This window comes from Bos indicus x Bos taurus, chromosome 15 (assembly GCF_003369695.1).
Source record: "Bos indicus x Bos taurus breed Angus x Brahman F1 hybrid chromosome 15, Bos_hybrid_MaternalHap_v2.0, whole genome shotgun sequence".
Lineage (NCBI taxonomy): Eukaryota > Metazoa > Chordata > Mammalia > Artiodactyla > Bovidae > Bos > Bos indicus x Bos taurus.
The window spans coordinates 35,304,127-35,320,416 of NC_040090.1; the positions used below are offsets into that span (position 1 = coordinate 35,304,127).

Below are 16,290 nucleotides of genomic sequence, written 5' to 3' on the forward strand. Positions count from 1 at the left end.
TACTCACCCCAAATAAGAGTAAGAGAAGTCTTTCCTCTTGTCTAAAGGCCAATTCAAGCAGCTGCTTTCAGATCAGAAACAGTACTTGGTTGTGTCTACAATAAAATACATCTGATGAAATAAGGCTGACTCATGAGTGATTTAGCTTAAATAAAAGGAAGACTTTTTTCAGAAGTGAAAACAACAATTTATCTAGTCTTCTGGCATTGCTACTTCAACATCTTTCTTTGTGTGCCTTCTAATTTTCCACATCTTGAAAGGTAAGGCATTCTTCCACTTACCATGGTACCTGATCTCTAGGCCCTCGGAGCTCCTGGTTATTTTTACTTCCACTGTTTTGTTGACTTCTATGGCTCTTATATCTACTCAGAAATCCCAAACCCCATATAGATGTTTTGTTCTTATCTGTTTAGTTAATCATGGCAAAAAAAAAAAAAAAAGTGCTTCTTTTATGTGTGTATTTCATGACACATATAATAACAAAACCTCAAAATACAATCTTTAAACTATTTTTATTTTTTTTTTAAAGTACTTTCAGTCTTTATTGAGCAAATGTTTTTTTGTAGAAAGGACTAACACATTTTGATATCTTACTTCAGGAATTAACCTCAGTTCTGATTTGAATTACATCTAATATTTGCTGTAATTCTTTATGTTAATAGTATCTCATTATTTTGGCCTTTCTTTTCCCATTTTTTTTTCTTTCATAATGCTTTATGGTCTATTACCTGAATTACCTTAGGATATTTTCTTCTTCATTCTACAGGGGTTTTAACAGCTTTGATACTGATGACTGAGATGCTATTCTCTTTTTATTTTTATGCAATATTTTAAAGATTTTATACTAGCATTTTTTTTTTTCTGTAGTGCAAAGAAAGATCTTTTCACACCTTTTTACCCCCAATAAACTACTCATGCAACTTGCTTCTGGATGCTGTCTCACAAATTGTGATCATGTAGAGTGCAGGTTCTGACCCATTTTCCAGTTTCTAGAACCTACAGTCCCACTAACACCCATGCTACCAACACTTCTAGCTCTTTGCCACTTTGGAAAGAGAGGCAATTAAAACCTACATTCCAGAATTATGCTGTTGCCAAATTTTCTTCTGTTTTCACTTCTGCTGACAAAGATGTACTTTAGTGGATATGTCAAAATTCAACATGTCTCTACTAATGACACCCCTCACATCATCATCTTTGCCTGTTTTTCTTGAGATGAGATGTCTGGGGAAGCAAAACTCCCTATGTCACCTTATGGTTAAATATCCTTTAAAAAGAGGTGATTTTTTTTTTTTTTTTTTTTGGATACAGACTCTGGATTCCTGAATGTAGTCTGTCAAAACGGCATTAAGTGCTGTCCTATGTTTTGACTCAATTCCTGTCTATATTCCTTAGTTAGGAGCAGTTAATCACCTTCAAAAAATTCTGGATGAAGACTATCTGTCTTTAACTTTCGTGTTTCTTTAGTCTATTTGTCTTCCCCTTCATCTTTTTTTGAAAACTTAATAGAAAATTGGGAGAGACTGGTTTCAGTTAGTACTGGCTAAAAATACTTTAAAATGGAAGTCTATTCTATTCTATTTTTAAAAACAATTTATTGAAATATAGTTGTTTTACAATGTTGTGTTAGTTCCAAGTGGAGAGCAAAGTGATTTAGTTATACCTATATACATACATATATGTGTGTGTGTGTGTATATATATATATATATGTATATATTATCTACATTTATATTCATATTCTTTTTTAGATTCTTTTCCATTATAGGTTATTACAAGATATTGAGTATAGTTCCCTGTGCCATACAGTAGGTCCTCTTTGGTTGTCTATTTTATGTATAGTAGTGTGTATGTTTTAATCCCAAAGTCTATTTTAAATCTTAGAAAACTCTGAAAGCAATATGCTATACAAATTAGAAAGAGTTGCAACATAGATAGATATTAATGATCTACAGATGGGAGGTGAGAGTACATTCAGATTTCTGAATTAGGCAACCTGATATATTAAGTTACCATAGACCTATAGATTGACAATAGATGTATAGCTGTTAATCAAAATGGGAAGAAATAGAATATACAAGTTGTGGGAAATAATTCAGATGCCATCATTTGGTGCTTGAGTTGACTTTGAGATACTTTAAGGGAGAAATCCATGAGTTAGGGAGATGGATCTAATACTTAAGAGATTTGTTGTTGTCTAGTAGCTAAGTTGTGTCCAACTCTTTTTGGACCCCATGGACTGTATAGCCCACCAGGTTCCTCTGTCCATGGGATTTACCAGGCGAGAATACTGGAGTGAGTTGCCATTTCTTTCTCCTGGGAATATTCCTGACCCAGGAGTGGAGCCCATGACTCTTGCATTGGCAGGCAGATTCTTTACCACTAAGCTACTAGGGAAGTATTTAGGAGATTAGCTTCAGATTAAATAAATATTTTAAAGTTGGAAAATAAATGAATAAAATAACATTATCCATGAAATGCCTATGGAATTGAAAGTATGTATAAATAGATAACAACATATTGGAGAAATAGTCAAACTAAACTTTGACTACATCCATAAGTAAGTTATGTAGTTAATTTCATGATAAAATTGTGCAAAAATGGATATACTTTATGGAAATTATCTTGGATGGCTTTTAAAGAAAAACAGAAGTCTTAAATGAGCTCAAAATATATTTTGGACAATAGCTTTATTTTTACAATAAATTTATGTCCACTATAGATTAATTTGAATTAATGTATCCCATATTATGCTTAAGAGTTTCCTGTTTGCTAAATTGTTTGCTAAATTGTTTGAATAAATTATCTACATGTCCTCCAAAACATATGCAATTCAGAAATACAGTTGCGTCATCTCTGAACCATAAAAATATTATATAGGAGATTTGAAAACATAGATATCTCTAACATGGTTGCCATATTTATTAATAGAGAATTATATTACTGTTGAAATATAAGTAATTATCATTATTATTATTAAAATTATTATTTTCATAGGAAGTATAGTGTAGTTTTTAATAGCACAAGTTCTAAAGTCTTATTTTCTGATTCTCAGTGTAATCGCTTCCAGATTTTATGACCTTTAGTAATTTATAATAACTTCTGAACTTCTCTTTGTTTTATCTGTAATAAAAATATCTCTCTCAAGTTTATCATAGGTTCAAATAAAATAATCTTTGTAAAATACCTATAACATTATATAGAACACTGTCTTAGATTCACACAATATTGTATACCTGAACAACCCTATAAGAGCTCAAAGACTAGATTAAGGACCAGGGAATATGCGACACAAAAGAAGATTTTTCCCTATTGATTTTTAGCACAACAAAGATAGACTCTATAATGGTAAACAAGGCAGTATTTTAATGTTACAAATTAAAAACAGTATCAAGCTTCAGATTCACAGGACCTGAAGCATCTTCCCTCTAGTTCACTTTAGTAAATAAATGTAATGAGGCAGGATAAACTGATGTTATCTGGGATAGAGTCTTTGGTATATGTGGAACCTGACAAAGAGAGGTTTCCCTGCTAAGTCAAAATGACTTTTCATTTATAATCTGAGTTTAATAATTCTAAAATTCCAAAGCAAAATTAGTCAAGTGTTTTCTTAGACCAAGTTCTGCTCATGGTTAAATAGAGTATTTCAGGAAGGCAAATAAAATATAAATCAATTACCAGAAACATATTGAATATCTACTATGAGCAATGAATTCTATGAAGCAAAGATTAGCTAAAATTCACTCCTATTCTCACATAGCAGAATTAAGATTAACTCTCATTCTCAAGTAGAAGTTTACAATCCAGTTGAAGAATAAAATATGTAATAAAAATGTTGGTTAGAGTATAGGATAATAAGTGATAAACATCAAATAGATTTAGCTAAGTAAATTGAAATTAAATTGAACTCAATATCTTATTTCAGTGATGAACTTCACAGACATAATATTGGTGAAAGAAGCAAGATGCAATTAGAATATACTACATGATTCTATTATATCAAGATCAAGAACAGAGAGAAGTAATTGTAGTACTAGAAGTCAGAACAATGGTTACTGCAGGAGAAGACATTGTTAAGGATGAAGCATTAGGAAGCCTTCTGGGTTGGTGGTAAGGATGTATCAGTTGATCATGGAAGTGGTTACTTAGGTATACATAGATGCCAGACTTAGCTGTACTCTGAAGTTTTGTGAACTTTACTACATTTATAGTAAACTTAAGCTAAAAATAAATTTTAAATTTAGAAAGTCAAGATCAAACAAGAGAATTCCACTCCTGCATACATTAATGCCAATCCTCCATAACTCCACTTTGCCAACTTTCCTCTTGACTGGCATCCCTGGACTTGAATGGGCCCACACCTGGATCTCCATCCCATTCTGCTGCCTTTATTTGACTGCCCTTTCTGGAAATACTTTGATCCTGTTCATAGTCCTCACTGAGCCAAGCCTCCACGAGCCCATGTACTACTTCCTGTCCATGTTGTCCACCACCGACATTGGCTTATGCATCTCAACACTGGTGACAGTACTGGGAATCTTCTGGGTCAATGCCCGGGAAATCAGCTTCAATGCTTGCTTATCACAGATGTTCTTCATTCACCTCTTCACTTTCATGGAATCTTCGGTGCTCCTGGCTATGGCCTTTGACCGTTTTGTGGCCATTTCTAACCCCCTGAGATATGCTACCATTCTAACACACACGAGGATTGCACAGATTGGTCTAGCGGTCATCACCAAGGGGACAGTCATTCTGACACCACTAGTCCTGCTTCTTAAACATCTATCGTTCTGCCATAGTCATGTGCTCCATCACTCCTACTGCTTCCACCCTGATGTGATGAAGCTCTCGTGTTCAGATACAAAGATCAATAGTGTATTTGGACTAACTGCAATTATCTCTACTGCTGGGGTGGACTCTGTCTTTATCCTGCTTTCCTATGTCTTGATCATTCGCTCGGTTCTCAACATTGCATCCCCAGAGGAGAGGAAGAAGGTCTTCAGCACCTGCATTTCTCATATCACTGCTGTGGCCATATTCTACATCCCTTTGATCAGCCTGTCTTTTGTTCACAGATTTGGAAAACACGCTCCATCTTATGTGCCCACACTCATTGCTAATGTATACTTGCTCATCCCTCCTGTGATGAATCCCATCATCTATAGTATAAAAACAAAGCCAATTCAAAAAGCTATGTTCAAACTTTTATGTTTCAAGGGAACTCATCTTTAACAATTCTGCTATCATAAATATCTATTTCAAAATCAGTGAAGATTTATCACAAATTGGAGTTGTCAGTTCAGTTCACTTCAGTTGCTCAGTCATGTCCGACTCTTTGCGACCCCTTGAATTGCAGCACACCATGCATCCCTGTCCATCACTAACTCCCGGAGTTCACCCAGACTCATGTTCATCAAGTTGGTAACGCCAGCCAGCCATCTCATCCTCTGTCATCCCCTTCTCTTCCTGCCCCCAATCCCTCCCAGCATCAGAGTCTTTCCCAATGAGTCAACCTGTCCAATGAGGTGGCCAAAGTATTGGAGTTTCAGCCCCAGAATCAGTCTTTCCAATGAACACCCAGGACTGGTCTCCTTTAGGATGGACTGGTTGAATCGCTTTGTAATCCAAGAGACTCCCAAGAGTCTTCTCCAGCACCACAGTTCAAAAGCACCAATTCTTCAGCACTCAATCATCTTCACAGTCCAACTCTCACATCCATACATGACCACTGGAAAAACCATAGCCTTGACCAGATGGACCTTTGTTGGCAAAGTAATGTCTCTGCTTTTGAATATGCTATCTAGGTTGGTCATAACTTTCCTTCCAAGGAGCAAGCGTCTTTTAATTTCATGGCTGCAGTCACCATCTGCAGTGATTTTGGAGCCCCCAAAAATAAAGTCTGACACTGTTTCCACTGTTTCCCCATCTATTTCCCATGAAGTGATGGGACCAGATGTCATATTCTTCGTTTTCTGAATATTGAGCTTTAAGCCAACTTTTTCACTCTCCTCTTTCACTTTCATCAAGAGGCTCTTTATTCCTCTTCACTTTCTGCCATAAGGGTGGTATCATCTGCATATCTGAGGTTATTGATATTTCTCCTGGCAATCTTGATTCCAGCTTGTGCTTATTCCAGCCCAGCGTTTCTCATGATGTACTCTGAATAGAAGTTAAATAAGCAGGGTGACAATATACAGCCTTGAAGTACCCCTTTTCCTATTTGGAACCCATCTGTTGTTCCATGTCCAGTTCTAACTGTTGCTTCCTGACCTGCATACAGGTTTCTCAAGAGGCAGGTCAGGTGGTCTGGTATTCCCATCTCTTTCAGAATTTTCCACTAAACATGTGCAATTTTATAGTCCAGTAGAATTAAATATTATCCAATTCAGTTATCTCCATGATTTAGTTAATCCCATCTAAGGCAATCTTACCTTTTACACCACTAAAATATGAATTCAGAATCTCACTATCTCTCAGCCTAATTTTACAGATGACTAACGAAATCCCTTTCTCTAATCATATTTTGGCCCCAAAACACCCATCATTCATTTTGAGATACTTTTCCAAATAGCTGAATCAATGTGTATTAAAATTTAAAAACAAACCAACAAGCATCTCTTTCATGGTTGTTCCTCATACACCAACTAAATGAAGAAGAAATTCCAGTCTGTGATGAATTTCTCCACAATTCTGGTTCAACTTTGCTATAAAGTTTAATCTGTCTTTTTATCTCTTCACATATTCTGCAATTCTTACAAAATCAGTATGCTAAATGTACACACAACTTTCCTAATGGTGTGTTTTACTGTTGACTCCACTTCAATCCTGACAACTCCAACTCCAACTTGAAACTCTACTGGTATCTCAAGGCTCCTCTTTAAAAATCTTCATTAAGTTTTTCATGATTATTTCGGTGACATCTGATCTCTCCTTCCCATAGTTTACCTTTTAAGTGCTTTATCTGTACACTTTTTGCCTTTAAATGTTTTGACTATACATTTGTATATAAATATGATACTTTCCACAAGGCTATAAATTCCTTAAATTAAAAAAAAAAAGCTTTGATTTTCTTTAAAACTTCTACAACACATAGCAAAATGTCTCTCACAGAGCAGACATAGTGATAGTTGTTGAGTTGAACTGAACATAATAGACTATCAAATTGTCCTTCTGAACAATTCCAGCGATAAGTTTTCAATTCAGTGTTTGGCATGTATAACATAAGAAATCGCTCTTATAACTTATCCCAGTTTTTCTGCCTGTGTTATCTAGTAATTGATCAGTTCTGAATTTCTCCATCATATAGAGAAAGGGTTGCTTTGGAACTTGAGATTGCACTCTCAGGAACTTATCCCAGTTTCCATAAAGCTCAATTTGACTAAGAATAATTTAAGCCATTTTTAAAAAATTGAATATGTTTTCCAGAACTGCTGCTCTTAGGTAAGTTTGGAAATTTTTTCCAATGCCAGAGACAAAAACTTATGAACCATCTTCAAATGCACACTTTCCTTTTGCTTCTGCAGGCAATGAATCTGTATTTCTTGACTGTTGTAACACCAAAATATCTCTTTCATCTCCAACACTTAACTTTCTACACTAAATCTTGGCTTCCTTTTAAGTTTATAGACCTCTAACATTGTCCCTTTTCCTCCTGTTTGCTGTCAAGTAGTCAGAAAAAACTTTGCAAATGGCTTTTGAATTAAATTTTAGTTACACAAGAAATAATAATAAATATATTCCCACAAATAGAAGATTTTATAGAAAAAAACAAAGTCCTCCTTGATATAGTCCCTCAAGTTCAATCATTCCACCTTCCCCATAGGTAACCACTGTATGAATTTTATTTTTATCCTTTGTCATTTATGTATGTGTACTCGTAAACTTAGAAAAAATAAAATGTAAAGCAATTTGTTTCATTTGTATTTCAGACAGTACTTTCCTAGGGATGTTCTGCCTGTTATTTCAAGAACTACATAAAACCAAGTAGAGAAATTTGCCATTGCCCAAAATTCCTCTCTCTCACTCTTCCTACATATCTCCTATTCAACACATTCCTAGGTAATAGCCCAGTGTGGTTTCAAACCTCATTGTCTATTTATGTATATGTCTGTGATATCTATTTGGTAAGTTAGCACTGGGCTGCTACTTTGTATAGACATAGAAATGCTTCGAAATGCTATCTCGAAGATTTATTTCCCCAGACTCAATTAAATACCCTCCCTCAATTATTCTAGTTCATTACCAAACAATGCCCTGGATTTGCTAGTCTGATTGGTCCCACTCTACTTCACTCTCTCGCTTCTTCACTGATGGTGATAAGACAGTGGCACACTACGCCATCTGAGATATCACCAGCTCAGAGTATTGCAGCCACAAAAGTAGAACAAATAAAACTAAGGACATGGCCATCCCAAATTACATTCTTATTCATTTTCCAGTAGTAACATGCATCTAGTATCTCTAATAAAACAGACTTTAGGATGTCTATTGAGACTATAAACGTGAACAAGATTAGCTTCTTACTTTAAGTGAGCTATTTCTTAGTAAGGAATATAATTTGCAAAGATGTAATTGCATTAAAATTCTTATTATAGATGTTCCTGGTTTCCGGGATACTTAGTAAAAGACATAAACATTGACTAATTCAATTTAAAAAGATCTTTAAATAGCAATTCTACTTTATTATAACCATGGTATGAAATCACAAGCCATGATACAGAATTTGATAGGAACAAGCAAAACAAAAATGATAGGAGCAAGATAAAATGAGAAGTAATAATGTGGCATATTAATTGAATTAATAATTCAATGGGAATGTTGTATCCACTATATACAATTTTAACTGACATTCAAATTTTAAAGAAAATCCCTCTTATCTGTAATATACTCCCCAAAGGCCTTTCCATAGGATTATAATACAGGATAGATACATATTGATGGGCATAATACAGGATAGATAAATATTGATGGGCATAATACAGGATAGATACATATTGATGGGCATCTTATTAAAAATACAGATCCCTGGTTCATCCACACAGTGGTTGCTAAGAAGAGCTATCAAGCCACAAAAGACATTGATGAACCTTAAATGGATACTGTAAAGTGAAAGCAATCAATCTGAAAAGGCTACATATTATATAATTCCAACTATATGACATTTTGGCAAAAGGTAAAACCACTGAGACAAGAACTTAGGGAGAGGGAAGGATGAATAGATGGAGCAGAGAGAACTTTTAGGGCAATTAGATACTATGATGGTGAATACATGTCATTATACATTTGTCAAAATATGTACCATGAACCACACCAAGAATGAATCCTAATGTAAACTATGAACATTGAATGATAATGGTATGTCAGTGTTGGTTTATTGATTGCAACAAATATATCACTTTGGCGAGGGATGTTGAGGGTGGGGGAGGCTGTGCATGTGTTGGAGTGGGTTGTATATGGCACTGAGTAATTTCCAGTTAATTTTTAAAACTAATTGTTGAAACTTCTTTTCAGCTGTGCTGGATCTTCCTTGCTGTGTGGGCTTTTCTCTAGTTGGAGCAAGCAGAGGCTACTCTCTCCTTGTGGTTCCTGGGCTTCCCACTGTGGTGGCTTCTCTTGTTGAGCGGCACAGTCTCTACATTGAGTGGGCTTCAGTAGTTGTGGTTCCTGGGCTCCAGAGCACAGACTCAGTAGTTGTGGTGCATGGGCTTAGTTGCTCTGCAGCTTGTGGGATCTTCCCGGACCACAGATGGAACCTCCATCTCCTGCATTGGTGGAAGGATTCTTTACCACCGAGCCACCATGGAGGTCCTTCACTTAATTTTGATATGAAACTAAATCCGCTCCAAAATAATCAAAATCTAAGGATTTATCTGGCTCTAGTGGTTAAGATTTTGCCTTCCAATGCAGGGGATCTGTGTTTGATCCCTTGTTAGGGAGCTAAACTGCCACCTGCCTCATGGACAGAAAACTGAAAACATAAAACAGAAGCAATGTTGCAACAAATTCAATAAAGACTTCAAAAAAATTTTTTTTTAATCTACAAAAATTCACCCTCCTTCAACCCCCCTCCAGAATATATTATTTTATCAGTTCTGGCTTAAGAATCTATATCTATAATAAGATTCCTCAGGTATATCTAAAAGTTAGCCAGTTTGAAGAGCCACTGAGACATAACAGGATACAACAAGGTGTTGTACAATATCTGTGGTATATTTATTATCTCCAATTTAAATTTATTTGTTTTGATGTCTACCTGTGAAGGAAAATTTAAATCTTCCTCTATGTGAAATGTGTGCTATGTGATAAGTCGCTTAAGTCATGTCTGACTCTCTGCAACCCTATAGACAGTAGCCAACCAGGCTCCTCCATCCTTGGGATTCTCCAGGCAAGAATACTGGAGCAGGTTGCCATGCCCTCCTCCAGGGGATCATCCGACCTAGGGATCAAACCCGAGTCTCCTGAGTATCCTGCATTCCAGGCTGATTCTTTACCACGGAGCCACTGCGGAAGGCCTGTCTGTGGAATAATTGGATCTAAAATCCTAGTATAGGAGGATGGTATTTTTTCTTCTCCAAACATGCATGGAAACTGTATTTGCAGACTTTTCATGTTTATTCAATATTTATATTTTCCTGTCATATAATTTCAATATGAACCATCGTAAGTCAAAAAGAAAACAACCTCAGCAATCGTAATACACTAAACACTGTGGGAAAGCAAGCCAATTTAGGCACGCAGAGTGACTCTGAAGAACAAAGGCAGCAAAACAAGCAGATACAACTGGCCAGAGAGATCCCTTAGGAATAGGGTTTTATGATGGGTAAATGAGTCTCCCCAGAATGGGTTCTTTATAGAGAACCTCTACTCTGGGAACTGAAGGAGATCACATAGCCCTGTCTCTTCCTCACCCTCTTCACTTGATGTAAGTACAAGGGCATCAGAGAGACATGGATGTGTATTAATGTTGGAAAGTTTATATGGACTCATTTTGCTGTAAGAGATTTGGCTTCTTCAGGGGAAGTACTTTTTTTAAAATTTTATTTTATTTTTAAACTTTACAATATTGTATTGGTTTTGCCAAATATCAACATGAATCCGCCACAGGTATACATGTGTTCCCCATCCTGAACCCTCCTCCCTCCTCCCTCCCCATACCATCCCTCTGGGTAGTCCCAGTGCACCAGCCCCAAGCATCCAGTATCGTGCATCAAACCTGGACTGGCGACTCATTCCATATATGATATTATATGTATTTCAATGCCATTCTCCCAAATCATCCCACTCTCTCCCTCTCCCACAGAGTCCAAAAGACTGTTCTATACATCAGTGTCTCTTTTGCTGTCTCGTACACAGGGTTATTGTTACCATCTTTTTAAATTCCATATATATGCGTTAGTATACTGTATTGGTGTTTTTCTTTCTGGCTTACTTCACTCTGTATAATTGGCTCCAGTTTCATCCACCTCATTAGAACTGATTCAAATGTATTGGGGAAGTACTTTTAAGAGGAAATTATAATAGCCATGCAAACAAAAGATATTGTAGAATTGCCTTTGATTTAAGAATTTACCATACGATGTGCTCCTGAAACTATCACAACATTGTTAATCGGCTATATTCCATTACCTGAGAACAATAAAACGCTATTTTATTGTTTTAAATGACATTTTATTGTTTTCAGTGCAGCTTAGAAATAAAGAACAGATATTCTTTCCAATGTACTGAATCTCCATTCTAAAATATTTATAAACAATAAAATTCTGAAAATCAAAAAGTAATCCAGGTTATGTGGTCAATTTGAAAACTGACTAGGAGTCCTTAGAAAAGATATCTAAAATATATTATTCATGGTACTGAACACGGAGAGTTCAAAGAGCCCAAAGAGCTGAATTTCAGTCATCAATATATAATTTTGCCATGAAAAAGTGAGATTTGATTTCTTTAAGGGAAAATATTGCCTATGGGATATCTGGGGTCATATGCTCAAATCCTAGTGTTGAGCTTCAAAGATATAAATAATTTATCAAAAACTAATAGTAATTTATTAGTAGTAGAGCATGACAGTTTCATTAGTATCTTCCTTGTAACAATATTGTTCCATTCAGAATAACAGACTATAATACTCTTCAAGAGATCAAGATATTCAAGCCAGACTGATATCAAAGAGATGCATTTGAAGTCACTTAACTTAGGTTAAATATGCCAGCAGTGACTATGGAAATGAATAGGACTAATTTTTATTATTTTAGCTCAAATCTATGATTCCAGCAGGTCTCATTATACAATGTTAATCTTACCAGTCATCTTAATAATTTAGCATGTGAGCAAATAATGCTTTTTCATCTCCCTTGAATGTTGATAAGGAATTAAGTTTTACATAGAACAATAGAAATCAGAACACACACCAAAAAAGCTATAAAAGCACCAAGTGTTTGAAATGCTAATGTCTATGCATTTACACAATTATTTAGAGACAAAGAAAGATGACAGCATATGGCTGCTAAAGAAAAAAATCACATGAATAATTGACATTTTAGTAATCCGCATATATATGTAACATAAAAGTTAATTTATTTAATGTTATTCTACCAATTTTACCCCCATCGAGAAGCATTGGTATGTACCATGGTGGACTTTAACAAATTTTGAATCTACCAAGATGGAATTCAAAGCCTAACTTTTCCATTGTATGAAATATTACAAAATTTATTTCTCTAATTTTTACTTTTCTGGATGAAAAGCCTGAGTCTTAAAAACAATATGATTTTCAAATTAAATAAGATTCTTCACTTAAAGAGCTAAATAACAGGCCTGATATACTGTGGAATTCTATGAATGATAGGTCTTAACTTCCTTTCAAAACAACTCTAACTATTAACATCTCCAGTTTACCAATGTTATCAAGATTATTATGTCCTCTGATTTCAGAATTTTTGCATATTAATTTTTCATGATGCCAGAAAACTGAGTGAGAAATTGATTTAATTTTACTTAATGTACCTTTCCATCAAATAATTATAAAATTAATAGAACATTAATCATTTTATATCATGACAGTAGCCATTCCATAATCAATAAAACATGCACTTGAATCTTTCTGTATGTGGAGCCCTTTAGAATCTCTCATATATTTAAGATACTAAGTAGTGTCCATAACCATGTACCAGTGAAGTCTTTTTAAATTGCAACTGCATAGAATAAGAAAAGAATCACAGAGATGACTAATTCAATCACCTTAATATATTAACACCAAATGACAAGACCAAAGACGTGGCTATTCTGAACAAAAACTGAGCAGCCTCAGATGTAAGATATGTTAGGGTCTCAGTAGCCTATAAGAACAGGAATAAAATTTGAGACTGGATAGCAATAATAGCTGGGGATTAAAAATAAAAATAGTCACAAGAGGCACCTCAAACTAAGATTTGGAGCCAAAAATATTTCAATCACTAAGGAAGTAAAATTGTGTAGGCATAACACAGCTATAGGAGTATATTCTCCAAATTAAATGGTTTGAGAATCATGTTTCCAATATTCATGAGTGATCAATGGAATTCCAGTCAATGACTGGGACTATGAGGAAGTCATCCAATCTTCAAGAGGCAAAGAGAAGAAAATTAAGAATATATACAGCACCACCAGATGGGCTTAGTGAGGATCTTAGCAAGAGTTTGCAGTACATAAGGGGACTAGATCAGAGTTAAGTCAATATGAGAAAGGAAAAAAAAAAACATTCAGGACATAACTTACCTAACAAAAAAATCTACTGGTGGAACTGGAAGTTCAAATATGTTATTTACTTTGAGGAAGCCAGGCTCTGTAAGGGTATTGTTCTGAGACTGTAGGCAAGTAAAGGGTGGCGATAATTGCAACAAGACTAGGCTGAAGAGGGAGTATCTAATACCAGGTATCTGCACACCTTACTCTTAACCCTGATATTTAATACAGTTGTCTCTGAAAGAAGTAATTGCTAAAGGCAATATTACAGAGTTATCTTTACTAGGTACGTTTCAACACAACTACAATGATAACAGACATAAAAGGAAAAAAATCAAGACCAGAAATGTAACTCTAGATTAGAAATGACCCAATCAAGTCAGGGGTAAGATCCACTGATCAAAAAATAATAAATTAGGACATTTCAACATGTATAAAATTATTTCCTTAAAAAATTGCTTCCTAGAAAGACTATATATTTTTAAATGTATGATAAAGTTCCACAATAATGCACTAGAATTAATACAAATATTCTAGCATATGATGTATTTTTATTAAGTAATACATCTTTCTTTTATAACCTATTATTACTTTGAGGTCTCCATTAACTTCTTGGTATTTTCAGATTATCTTGATCCAATTCTCCTTTATGTGGGGAGTATAAAGAAAGGGGGAAAAAACGCTTAGGGTCAAAGTGGAAGATGACAAAAAGTACCTTGAGATATTATTAAAAATGCCCTCTTCTCTATTACAAATCAGGAGACAAGAGAAGTTCAGCACAGCAAAGAAAGCCTAAAGACTAGGGAGCATAAAAGTGGAGATAAGGTCCTAAGGAAAATCTCCAATTTGATTTATCTAACTGTAGTTAATAAAAATCATAATTAATTTACTGTATGGTGTTTTCTTTTATCATTATAAGACATTTTATTTCAACACTATTATTCATCCATAGTATAAATGTCACCTTTTCCTAACATTGCTTCCTCTCCTCTGATCATTTTACTGACGGGAGTTCCAGGACTAGAAGCTGCCCATGCCTGGTTTTCCATCCCTTTCTCCTGTCTCTACATAACTGCCTTATCTGGGAATGGTGTAATTCTATTTGTCATCATCCCTGAGTCAAGTCTCCCACCGACCTGGGACTGTGTATTTCAACACAAGTAACCATGCTGGGCATATTCTGATTCAACGCAAGACAGATCAGTTTCAATGCCTGCGTTGCCCAGACATTCTTCTTTCAAACTTTTACTGTCATGGAGCCTTCAGTGCTCCTGGCAATGGCCTTTGATCACTTCATTGCTATTTGTAACCCTCTGAGATATGCTGCCATTCTGATTGATTCCAGAATTATCAAAGCATGGTTTGCCATCCTAGTCAGAGGCACAGTGATCCTAATGCCTATGGCCCTACTTCTTAAATATCTATCCTTCTGAAAAATCCATGTGCTCCATCATTCTTATTGCTTCCATCCTGATATAATCCAGCTCCCATGTTCTGACAATAAGATCAACAGTGTTTAAGGACTTACTGTCCTCATAGTTACTGCAGGAGTGAACTCCATCTTTATTTTTCTCTCCTATGTTTTGATTATTAAGGCCAAGCTGAGCATTACTTCCCCAGAGGAGAAGCATAAGGCCTTTAAGACATGTATCTACCTCATAGGGGCCATTGCCATCTTCTACATCCCTCTCATTAGCTTGTGCTTTGTCCATAGATTTGGGGAAAAGGTACCTCGTTATGCACACACTCTTATGGCCAATGTGTATTTGCTTATTCCACCAGTGATGAATCCCATTATCTACAGTGTGAAAACCAAACAGATCATTAGGACAATTAAAAAAGTCCTTTTTCCCAAGAGATTTGAGTTTGACTCTAACAACTCTGCAATAAAAGCTACTCCTTAGCTATGACTCCTAAAACCTAGTTTAGTTAATATCATCTCTTCTATCTGTAACTCGAAAGCAAAAAAAGCAGAAGGTTGGGTGGGTGGGGGGGATGTAGTTTGGTGGAAATTTACATTTTTTAGTGTTTAAATTTTATTTATTTATTTATTTTAATTGAAGTATAGTTTACAATATTATAAAAGTTACAGGTGTGTGATACAGTGATTTACAATTTTTAAAGCTTATACTCCATTTATCGTTGTTATAAAATATTGACTATATTCCCCATGTTGCACAGTATATTCTTGTACCTTATTTCATATATACTAGCTTGTACCTTTTACTCCCCTAACCTTATATTGCCCCTCATCCCTTCCCTTTGCCCACTGGTGAACACTAGTTTGTTCTCTATATGTGTAAGTCTGTTTCTTTTTTTTATCATATTCACTAACTTGTATTTTTAGATTCTACATTTAAGTGATATCATACAGTGTTTGTCCTTTTCTCTCTGACTTATTTCATTTAACATAACCCTTGAAGTCCATCCACATTGTTGCATATGATCTGATATTTTAAGAAATCTATTCTAAAACTTATTAAAACTAATAAATCACATCAATAAAGTTCAATAAAACAAGATCAATATGTTAAAAATCCATTGTATTTCTATACACTAACAAAGAACAATTCAA

The 16,290-nt window shown here is 35.1% G+C and overlaps 1 protein-coding gene and 1 pseudogene across 1 annotated transcript; both read left to right on the forward strand.

Annotated features, from left to right (window-relative positions):
* The first annotated feature begins 4,286 nt into the window (after window positions 1-4,286).
* Window positions 4,287-5,231, forward strand: LOC113904961 (olfactory receptor 51F1-like). The gene has a single exon (XM_027562020.1). It carries the CDS (start codon window positions 4,287-4,289, stop codon window positions 5,229-5,231), a length of 945 nt encoding a protein of 314 aa, XP_027417821.1.
* Window positions 5,232-14,672: 9,441 nt separating this feature from the next.
* LOC113904962 lies at window positions 14,673-15,619 on the forward strand (annotated as a pseudogene).
* Window positions 15,620-16,290: the final 671 nt, after the last annotated feature.